The 11,382-nt window shown below is 38.7% G+C and overlaps 1 protein-coding gene across 3 annotated transcripts in view; it reads right to left on the bottom strand.

Annotated features, from left to right (window-relative positions):
• Nucleotides 1-233: 233 nt before the first annotated feature.
• The window catches only part of LOC138215891 (leucine-rich repeat transmembrane neuronal protein 4), a 45,071-nt gene continuing 33,922 nt past the window's right edge, over nucleotides 234-11,382 (bottom strand). For 2 of the 3 annotated variants that reach the window (XM_069178352.1, XM_069178354.1), the window contains one exon: nucleotides 234-5,113. In XM_069178352.1, the coding sequence (XP_069034453.1) occupies nucleotides 4,895-5,113 (219 nt within the window). In that variant the 3' untranslated portion in view covers nucleotides 234-4,894. The remainder of the gene's footprint in view (nucleotides 5,114-11,382) is intronic. The other variant, XM_069178353.1, reaches the window with a different exon arrangement.

Below are 11,382 nucleotides of genomic sequence, written 5' to 3'. Positions count from 1 at the left end.
TTTAGATGAAGTATATATCTACTGGAGTTTCTAAAGGTAAATATTCCCACTCATTTTGTCTTGTGCCAACTGCTCTGCAAACACGAGAGGAATATAGGTTAGACTATGCTTACAGCAAAAACATCTGGCCCGGTGTTATTGGATTTGAGATCATTTTCGTAAACAAATGTACAAAGTTATTTGTAGGCATTTGGAAAGAAGTATAAAAAGTACATAGAATGAAGAAGCTAATGTCACTTTTTCCACTTCCTTTTATTTTATTGTGCTGTTATGATTCTTGTAAATGTAGAGCGCTCCCCCGATGATGTCCCCAATCCCACTGAAATAAGATCACTGGATGAAATCAATGAAACAGGATGAGGGATGAGAGGATTTTAAGCCCACATTCTATAAAATGTTACATTGTCTGGCTTACTTTGACAGCCCTGAGGAGGGAGAAAATAGCTGCGTCTGCTTTCCAAGAAAATGCCAACAGATTGCCAGAAGGACCAGTGTATTGTCCAAATAGATGAAATGTCAAGTGAATAACAAACCAAAAAACATCTGTTGCCATTACCTTGACACTTTTCATTAGGCCTGTGAATCGGATATGAATATGAGGCAGTCATCGTCTGTAAGGAGCACAGAGGTTGTTGTCCCTGCACAGTGCAGGTATGGACATTGAGCTTTTAAAGAGAGTGATTTCCTCTTGTGGCCTTCTTTGTGCAGTGTGCATGCACAAAACTGAAAAGTTCAGTGTTTTTTTTATTTTTTACTATTTCAATCAATACCTTATCATAGCTTGACTCATTTCACATGACAGCATTTCTGGATTAGAAACGTTTTCCCCAAATCTTCTTGTGACCTGTGAAATGATCTATCAGCCCTTCTTGTTCAGGCGAAATCCAAACTTTGGGAAAATATATATTGTTTTTCTCTCGTGTTTCTGTGAGTCACTCAGTTGATTTAAAACGTGATGTGGATGATAATTATTCTCTGAGCTTTTGGGTAAAGTTGTGGAGAAGGAACTGCTCCAGAAGCTGTTATGAATTGAAGTATCATGAGTCATCAGCCAGTCGGTGTAAATCCATGCAAACACATAAGTCTGAAAGCTATTCTGTCGCATCTGCCGCTCCTCCCTGTCCTGATTCTCTCAACGCTCTTCTAAGGACCTGAAGTGAGTGCAGTATACAGTATATGCAATCTATCAGTGTCGTTAAACTGTTCCCTGTGTGCGGCTGCAGAGCAATAAATACTCCGGCAGCGTGAATCTGTCATGTGTCAGAATGTGTTGTCATAAGCAGATATATCTTCTGCACTGCCTATTTTATTTTTATTTTTTACAGAGGAACACCAGGCGGAGTATTTACAAAATGTCATTATGTTATTGAGTTATCGTTGCAGATCTGACAAACATGTGTGTAGTTGTACACAATCGGTGCATCACTCATTTATGATTGCGATGCCAGAGGACTGGTTTTATACAATCAGCTTTAAAATATTCAGATTACAGCTTATGCATGACTGGAGATGGACACAGTATTGATGATTGACATATAGCAGAATATTTTACATCCCTGGACATATTGCCTACCTTCCCCCGAGAAATGGTAATACAAGGAAAATGGCATTTCTACAAAAACACATTAAAAACAAATATATAATAGATATATAGTTTTCTTAAAACAATCTAATCTGTTATGTCACATGTTCAAAAGCATTTTGTTTGATTATCAAATCAATATTGTAAAAAGCCACTCGGCAACATACAATCGACCGCTTGTCTCCTTTAGTTACTGTTGCAACTCCTGTCGAGTTCACAGTTCTTGCACAGCGTTTCAGTTTGCACTGAAAAGGGGGGCAGAATCTTGAATCAGGGGGGTCTTGATTTCAGACATGGTGCACAAAAGAAGCTTCTCCTTTCTAGTGATTATTCACTCAAATTAACTGACTGCTGTTGCTGGTAGATTTTATCAGCTGCTACAAAGATCTTTACACAATGGAGGCGTGATGAATATATGACACCAAACTGAAAAATACTCGCCAGCGAATATTTTGCATTCAGACTACTCATACCAGCAGTAAATTTGCAACAGATGTTCAAAAAAAAAAATATTTGAAGAGACTTGCGCCAACTCATTCTTTTGAAAAATTATTAAAAATGGCAAATATATATTTTTTAAATAGTTGGGGGTGGTATTAAGGTACGATATATATACAGCTGTTCGTGGAAAACTGCAATACTACGTTTAATGAATGATCCTTTTTCTTTTATACTGACACAGAGATGCTTTAACATGATGTATCGTAGTACACAAGGTAAGGTAAGGTAAGGTAAGGTAAGGTAAGGTAAGGGTTAGCTGACCCACATGGATGTAGCCGTGAGCTCTGTCTGGCCCAGTAAAGTTCTGGGGGTGGTCTACAAATCCTTCTGCATGTGTTCTTCAAGTGCAGCATCTGAATGAATATTCTCCACAGTTGATACTAGGGATGACACAATACCAGAAATGCACATGATTGGTTGATGGCTTTATTTTGTGGTGCAAAAACTCTGCACTGACCAATTGTTTTCCTGCGCAATATTTGGTGTAAAAAAGTTTTTGAAAAAAAAATCTACTGACGTGGCAAATAATTGCTTGAAAGAAATGCCTCTGGTGTGTAAAGACCTTTACGCTAACAACATTTACAGTTTGCGTCATGAATTGGTTGAACAAACAAACGAGAATCATCTTAAAAATAAATTGAATTCCTAAATTAGAGCCCAACTGATAATCAATATAGAAGACATAAAAATAAAGACAGAGCTAGTTAGTCCTTGTCTTAGGTATACTAGGTAAAAGTAATAAATATCTGATCTGTTTTCCTTACATTTTTACCCTTTTTGGCTGCTTAGCTTAAATAGCTGGACAGGCAAGACAGAGGTTAGATTTATGCTTTATATGTTTCACTTTTAACATTGAAAGAGAAAAGATTCTGGCAATGAGTTTGATTGGAAGAGTGTAAATTTAACCGAAGTCAGCAGCAGAACAGAAGCAGGCCAGAGCTGCCACTGTTACCCTACAAATTTGATATTGTCCATTAATATCCAGGACTGACTTCCATGCATTGAGGATATGCAATTTGAAATGTGTCCTGATAGAGGCTCTTTACCATAAAATGTAACCCCACACAATGCAGTTAACTAATAAAATGCTCATTAGCTTCAGAAGTAACACTGGGGTGTTATTGTAACTATAACTCTATTATAACTATACTTAGTATTGTAAGCATGTTAGGTGGCCAGGGTAATATTTGGATCTTACATTTAAGCAGACACAGTCTAATCCCACTCTCAGACTTTTGTTCCATAAAAATGCTAAATAAAAAGAGACAACCCTCCTCTGTCTTTAAATGCTGACTATTAGTCTTACAGCTCCATGCATGATGTTTCAATATGTGGATAACAGTTTAACAGGTCTGCTGCACCTATTTGTGGTTGCTAAATTAGGATTTGACAGTTGCCCAGCTGACAAATGTTCCCATTATATCACATTTAGTATTCACCATTTTCATGGTGCACTATAGGTGTATGAAGAACATGGAACTGTACTGTCTAATAATATCCAGGGCTTTAATGAAGTATTGTTTTGTACCAACACAAGTTTTCCTTCCCTGCAAGCAACATAAAAGTCAGAGTTGTTTTACTTGTATTACGTCAGATAACGGTCACACACAGTCACAGAGGGAGAAGAAAAGCACGTGGAAGTTACCATCAGGGTCTTGATCACTAAGGCATAAACTGGACACGTATCATTATTAAACAGTCTGGCCTTCGGCGCTGTGTTCTTCAGTCTCAACCACCTACGCAGCTGGCTAAATACAGCAGTTTGGCTTGATACCGCTGACCTTGATCTTGATGAGTGACACTGTTACTGGTCATTTACCACAGTTTATTTAACAGACTGTATATCATCACGTAACATCTTGTAGAAAGCACACACATGTAGATATATGAGTGCATCTGATAATTGGTTGAATAACACATTAGAAAAACAAAAACCAATAACCACAAAAGTGATTTAAATGAATGATGAAAAGTAAATATCCGAACGTCCAAGTGCACCAAGATCTGTACTTGGTGTTTACTTTTCATCTGTTTATTTCTCAGCTCGATTAAATTAATTAGAATGTGATCAACATCACAAATCATGAAGGAAATCAAAATTCACCAGGTAAATTATACTTACTTCCGACAAAATATGTCGACTGTACATTTTATATGACAATTACCGCTTGTTATTTTCTGACTTGTTTCTCTTGTCTTGGGTAATTTCATTTGAGTGGCTCATTTCTCAAAATGAATAACGCTACAGGGATGAGAGAAAGAGAGAGAGACCTCTGACTGACAGTGTGATCAGAAAAAGCAGCAGAAAACCTTTTAGCTTGGCCGATCTTTCATTTGTTCTGCTACTCAACTGCTTATCGTGCTGTTTCCCTGCTGTGTTTATAGCATTTTGCATTTGATTACTTTACCTGCACAGCAGAGAGTTGCTAAGATTATGAGAAGTTGAGGAAATTTGTTTAATAAGATTAACAAATCATTAAGTTATTATCCTTAATACTCCTCAAGAGGCAAAGCAGAGCGTGGAAAGTCATGCTGCTGTTCAGCCTCCTTTGCTAATTGAGGACATTGAAGGTCGGGTAGGTCAGAAGCTCACGAATCAATACCCCTGCACCCCTTTATTTCCACTGAGAAATATTTTCATTTTCATTACCCCGGGTCCAGGATGCTCAGCAGTAGATAAATTGCCTCCTTTGCTTCTTTACCAGTCCCAGTTTCCTCCCACACAGCCTTTTACTTCCTTTGAGAAGTCCACCGATTCTGTGCAGCGGACATACAGTAAGTTTGGAGACAGAGCCTCACAGTGTGCACAGCTCACTGGTGGTGGAAATGGGTCTGGGAGCAAGGCAGCACGGGCTTGGAGGGGAGGGCAGTCATTAGGCCTGGGTGGTGCAAGGCTGGCCCCGGACCTCCCAGCGCCTGAGTGGAGGGCTCCATGCCCACATTGAGGTGCAGCGACAGGTGGGCCTGGCAGTAATCCAGAAATGACTGCTCACACCTGTACAATGCCAGAGCACTCAGCTGCCGCAGCATCTGGACAGAAACACAGAGCAGAAAATGGAAAGAAGGGGAAAAGAGAATCACATAAGGCCTCCAAAACAACCAAAAAGCCTCACTTTCAACATCTGAATCGCTCTCAGAATATTTTGAATTGGCTTAATTTACTTCATGCTGCCATGATACAGCTTTGTCATTAATGCAGCCTTGGCTGAGGATACAGCGTGCGCCCCAAGACCTGAAATCTGTGGTGCTCCAACACCCACTTTCAGTGGTACTGATTTATATGCAAGATGAAAGCCTTAAGCAAGAGTGCACACATATTTTTTGCCCTCTTTTAAATGGAGTCAAGGCTCCATTTAGAAGAGAGTGCTTATTACATTACAAGCACTTTGCTGATTCAAAGACCTTTCCGTTTTATGTGCTAGTGTGGTCTGAATTATGTCAATTAAACGGGATAAAGCTGCATCACAGCCTGTGTAATATTGATATTAATATCCTAATGCCTATTAATGCTTTCGCACAAAATACGAATGCACTCATACGTCTTGAAATGCACAAACAACATAATAGTCTCTGAAAATATTCACACATCAGAATACAACACAGAACACATGCAGCTCTTGAATACATTGAAGCCAGCTTTTCAGCGTTGATATTGATCTACACAAGGAGTCATGTAAACATATACAAAAGCATTTTGTTTTTCATTCACTGTCGCAATCTTCTTTTAAGCAGCGAATCCTAGTTATCAAATCATCATCACATGTTAATTTTTTTTTTTGATGGCTGTAATATGAGTTGCGGGCAGAACATCTATTGTAAAATATGTTGTCTTAGATTTTTTTATTGGATCACAAAAGGATTTACTCAAAGCTGATCTGATGCAGAAATGGCTTTCAGATGGGTTTTCTCTTTATCTGGTTAGGTCAAGATAAACTATGCTGTCACCATCCAAACCCTTGAATTTAAACTCGCAGCTTTCTAAAGGTTATGTTTTCCTTTTTGGAAATGATGACTCTGGTTTGTACTCCGCTTTAATGAGAAGATTAGTTGAAAACGCTCTATTGTCTAATTCAACAGCTGAACTTTGCACACTACTTCAGCGGTCTTAATAAAAAATTAATGAACAACAATGTTCAGAATGCAAAATGAGCTACAGATTGTCAAGGGGAAAGGCTACATTGTAGACTTGTTTCTCCAATTATTCCAATAGAAAAAGTCAAACATGTCAGCAGCGGAGCCAATATACCTTTGGCTGGTTGAACCGACAGCACTCTCTCCCTCTGTAAGCAGTCGTTGGCAGAGCACTGGCAACCTTTGCCTCTTCAACACTTTCTTGCCTCCACTGTTTAACATTGCCAGTTAATCCCATGTGAAATCCAAAGGTACCATAAAATGAGCTGCAGTTACTGAGACAATAAAGGGCTTTATTTTGGCCTATGCCACCAGACTCTAGGGACCTCTACAGATCTGTACAAAAACAAATACACCTTTTAGAAAGTTGTGGTGCTATTATTATATATAGGTCTCCTCACTATAAACAGAATTAATGGTCCAGACAGCATAAAAAGACGTAAAAGGGAAAGCTTCTTATGACATCTTAAACAGTTTGGGATTTTTGAAGGATTTGTCATTCAAAAGGGAATGTAAAATAGTAAAAACAAAAAACTGTGTCACTATGCTTTGAGAGTGACTGTTGTTTCTTGTGTCAGTTTATTTCTGCTGTGCTTAAAGCACAGTATACTTCACTTACCATCACTGTGCAGATTGATTTAAATCTTTCCAAAGAAGCCGACACAAGTAGCTTCTCATTTTTTATCATTGTTTTGTCTTGAGAAAGTACAACAATGCCAAAGTGTTTGTCTGTTTGCAATCTAATGTTTGGAGCTGGAACTTACTCGACTCAAAAAAGTAAAAAAAAAAAAAGTTTGTACCTTTATGTATGTGATACACATTGACTGTAGCATTTACCTTTGACACGGCCGAGCTTTCAAATGGCGCTAATGTCAAACTCACTTTTCTGCTCACCTAAGAGGTACAGTGTGATGCAACGTGTGGGGGTACTGCATGGGCTTGGACTTTGTGCTGTAACATAGTGACATGTCTCAGCAAGAAGTGGGTGCACTGAAAATTCATTTCCAGAAAAGCTTGTGTGCAGATGTCTGGTTCATCTAACACAGATCCTTGAACGAATGCCACCAATCAAAAAGTACATAAACATCAGGACAAACGCATGCAAAATCCCTGCAGCAAGTTTGAAGTGTATTAAAAAACAACCACACCGTATCACAACCTTTTTCTGTTTTTTATTGCCTCCTCCTCAAACACTTTAGTCAGTTGCTGCCTTTTTCAGCTCTTCGCCTGAACTGTCACCTACAGTAGCTTATATAAAGTGCACTCTCAGCCTGCAGTTCGATAACTTGCACTCACATTTCCAATTCACATGTAGCCGCTTACTTAAATTTTTAGTAAAGGCCTCCTCAGTATTTTTTCATTGATGGCCGGGGATGGAATATCTGCAGCTTTTCTCTCTTAAATGTTGTAAAGTAGAACTGAAACAGAAACGCAAGCCCATCGGACTTGCTCCAGATCAACCCTCTAAAGCCACACTTCACAAATACTATGCGATTCATTGCATGAATTTAGTAGAGTGGGTGCTCTGCAGACACTGCAGCGTTAAAGAGAAGCAGAAGCATTTGTAAGGTTTTGACACGAGTCATTGAGAGAGATTTTCACTGAAGCAGTGAGTGAAGTGTTTTGATGTGACAGGAAGTGGCGGAAACTTGGACTTCACACTTACTGTACATTGTTAATTAGTTATAATGACCTTTACTGAATATCTTTTGCTCTTCTGTATATTTCGGCATCTTCTCATATAAACTAGTTAACAGAACTAAACAGGTGTTCAGACCCAAAACAGCCTGTATTAAAAAAAAAAAAAAAAAAAGGTGCAACAGGAGGGCTTTGGTGTAAGTTCCTTCAGGCACCAGTGACAACTGCTAGACAGAAGGCTCACCAGATTCCACAACACTGCCCAGTTGGTAATGATCACACTGGTAATTATCTTATCTGCATGCATGATGTAAACCATGGAAATAGGTATTAGCATTACAAAAAGCAAACAAACAAAAAAGCTCCCAGGAAAGAAAGGGTAGAACTACAGGGGTCAGCCATAGTAGTTCTGTAGGGCTAGTAGATGTAGAATTATATTTTCATGGAGGAACTCTCACATACTGCCCTCCCACGCCACCCTACCAAAACATGTTGCAACCCAATGTAAAATTCTCCAGTTCTGTCACTGCTGAAATGTATATTTGACTGACAACTGCAGTGGTTTGCTTGGTTTTGGCTCACCGCAATTACAACAAAAATGTAACTAGAGTTGACCTTTTTGCATTTCTTTTTTCGATGCAAATCTGAAGTTGTTCTAAATGCAGCCTAAAAAGCTTTACACACCGAGGCCTGTGATCAAAACCATTCATATGGCTAGTGATAACAATTTGTGATTCTTGCAACACTTGTCCTAAAAAAAAAGGTTTATGCCAGCTCATTATTCAGCACCCGGGTAAAAAGCTACTGTGTCTCCCGTATTTGATTAATATGAAGTTAACTTTAGCTAGCTAACTTATGTTAGCCAAACCTGCAATGGCTCTATTGCCTGCTTACTACCAACTCTACTACATCAAAAAGTGAACTGCATACAGTGATGTCCTCATTATTGCGATAGCCTGCTTGTTTGATGATGCCAGTCCATACGTTGTTCCTGAGATTGTTGTTTTTGTAATAATTGTACCCTATAATGCCAGAGAAAAAAAAACTGTCCACCTGTTAGGAGAACACGTCCGTTTCACTTCCGCTCAATGTGATTGGTTGATACCTTTATTTGTGGTGCAAAAGCTCAGTAAAGTGTAAATTTTTCTCGGTGTCATTTCTGCATTCTGTTTGAAAGTACTCATGCCAAAAATTATGGTTTGAAAATATATATTGAGACAGAAATCAATTGCACAAAAAGAAAATAAGTGTCGAAAGACTTTTCGACTGTGAGGCTATACTTGAGCTAAATGCTCATCCAACACGACAATCTTACAGCAATAATCTGATAGTTATCAGGTATGTTTGTCATGTTCAACATTTAAATTTATGCATGTCAGAAAACATTTGTTACTTCCAGAGTATAACTGAGGCTGACGTGGGTGTTAGACAAAATTATGGTGACAGTCAAAGGTTACGGGATTACCAACGTCACCAAATTTCTTGGCAGTCTATTCAGTAGCAGATGTCCCATTTTACTCAGAACCATAGGACAAGTGAGGAGATCCAGCTGATGAGATATTTCAGTTGGACTACAGAGGTGAACAGACCGATGTGACCATCCCAGGAGTCATGCCAACATCATGGCTGAAAAATTATGGTGAAGAAGTGCACATTGGACTGACCGTCACAATGACTGCCTTGTGATTCAGTCGCAGTTGCAGTCTGAAGCTGGTCTAGTTATTAGAAAAACAGCCGTCCAGTGACTCAAAGGTCACTTCTTTACTTCCTACAATGTCGTAATGTCTTTCAATTAACCAACTGATTATTATCTTCCTTTCTTCACTGTTTTTGTCAAATATATCAACAGCTTTTCTTACTCACTGCCAGTCTCTCTGGATAAGAGCATCGACTAATGACTGAAATTCAAAATGTCAAAACAAAGTCGGTTAACTTAATGTCATCTCTCTTCATTAGTGCGACGAAGTCCCCATGCAGCTGACAGTCATTAAATTGGGATAAATGCTGTTTTGTGCTTTCACAGTGCATCTTTCAGGTCAAGAAAACATTGTACTGTAATTTAAACATGTTCCTTTCACTCTGAGCACATAGAGCCTTTTCCCTGCCCTTTATGGGAGGGATAAAGTTTTAAATATCTGCATTTCTGAAGGAGTAAAGTAAAACAGCGTCAGTTTCATGTCTGTGCATAGAAGAAAGGAATAAAAGCCTTTTTGGCCAACCGAGCTGAGTGAGCATTCAAGTTTAATCAGGAATATTGTAGAAATGCTGGCTGTTATAGTTGGAGCTCTTAGAGAGGTGAGTCATTGGCTAGGGCTAGCATTGCTTGGACACATGCCAAGTGAGCTGCTTAGGGCTGAATGCTGCATATAGTCGATTTTTGCTTGAGGCATGATCACCACCTTTCCTCAACTTTAATGACTCAGGAAGTCCTTTTTGATTTAGTTGCTACACAAATGCAGATAAATATAAAATGAATTCAAATCTCTTGATTACAGTTGCTGTCTAAGAATAGCCTTGTTTCCTCTTGACAAGTGTAGTTCCTTATTCAGTGAGTCACTGGCTACTTGCCAAGGTAATAGAGTGGGCATCTGGCATCAGCCTGATCTTGTCTTCACTTTATGTTAACTGTTTAAACTACGGCTCGACCTCTTTACCCTGAAGTGAATTTCAAGTGAAGAAAAATACAGTGAGTGTCCTGCAGAAAGGCTGTCACCTGTGGTTAGGCACTCTGCTGTTGTCTGACATGTATACCTTCTATACATCCCATTTCCTTATACTTCTTTTTTCCACATCTTCCTCTCAGCTAGTGACTCATTGTTTATCACTGAACACCTCTAGAGTTTAAAATGTTAAGGAGTTATCTTCTCAACTCAATAACTTTTTGTTCTTATTTTATGCTTTTTCATTTCAGTTTAGTTGTGGGGTGTTGTAACAAAAACAAAGAGAAAATGCAAATGTTTGACAAAACAAAAAATGATGAGATTGTAGAGAATGACAGGTCATAAAACATTGTGTGTGCCTGAATGAAAAGTTGGGCAAAATAACTTCAAGCAGGCCTAATGCAGAGACAGAAAACACAGAGGATGTGAGTGTGTGTGTGGTTTTCATACACGTTCTAGTCTGCCCTCAACAAAACATAACCACTGAAATCTACACTTCGAGCAAGATGGCAAATTATTCACTTCCAGTTCTGGTGGCCATTTCTGCCCAAGACTGCTGTGTGTGGTATAAAGGGGTTTTGTACCAACAAGTCATTTTATGATGTTGATACTGTCCAGCTAATAAAAAGTACAATAGATCTGACTAGAGATTAATACAGAAAATATTTCGAAAAAATAGCCTTTTTCACTTTCTTGCGGTGTCAGCCAGATGACTGATACTTTCATATCGATACAGTAAGTGAAATACAAAGATATCTAGCTGCTGCTTGATACAGCATTTAGCTTAGAACAGAGACTGAAAGTGAAGTAACATTTGAATTAGTCAGAATAATAAGTATAGATTTTAAGTTAATTAGTAAGCTTTAGAGA

This window comes from Embiotoca jacksoni, unplaced genomic scaffold, assembly GCF_022577435.1.
Source record: "Embiotoca jacksoni isolate LCO1_2020_lvr unplaced genomic scaffold, fEmbJac1.0.p SCAF_8, whole genome shotgun sequence".
NCBI lineage: Eukaryota > Metazoa > Chordata > Actinopteri > Embiotocidae > Embiotoca > Embiotoca jacksoni.
This window is presented reverse-complemented; position numbering and strand designations above follow the sequence as displayed.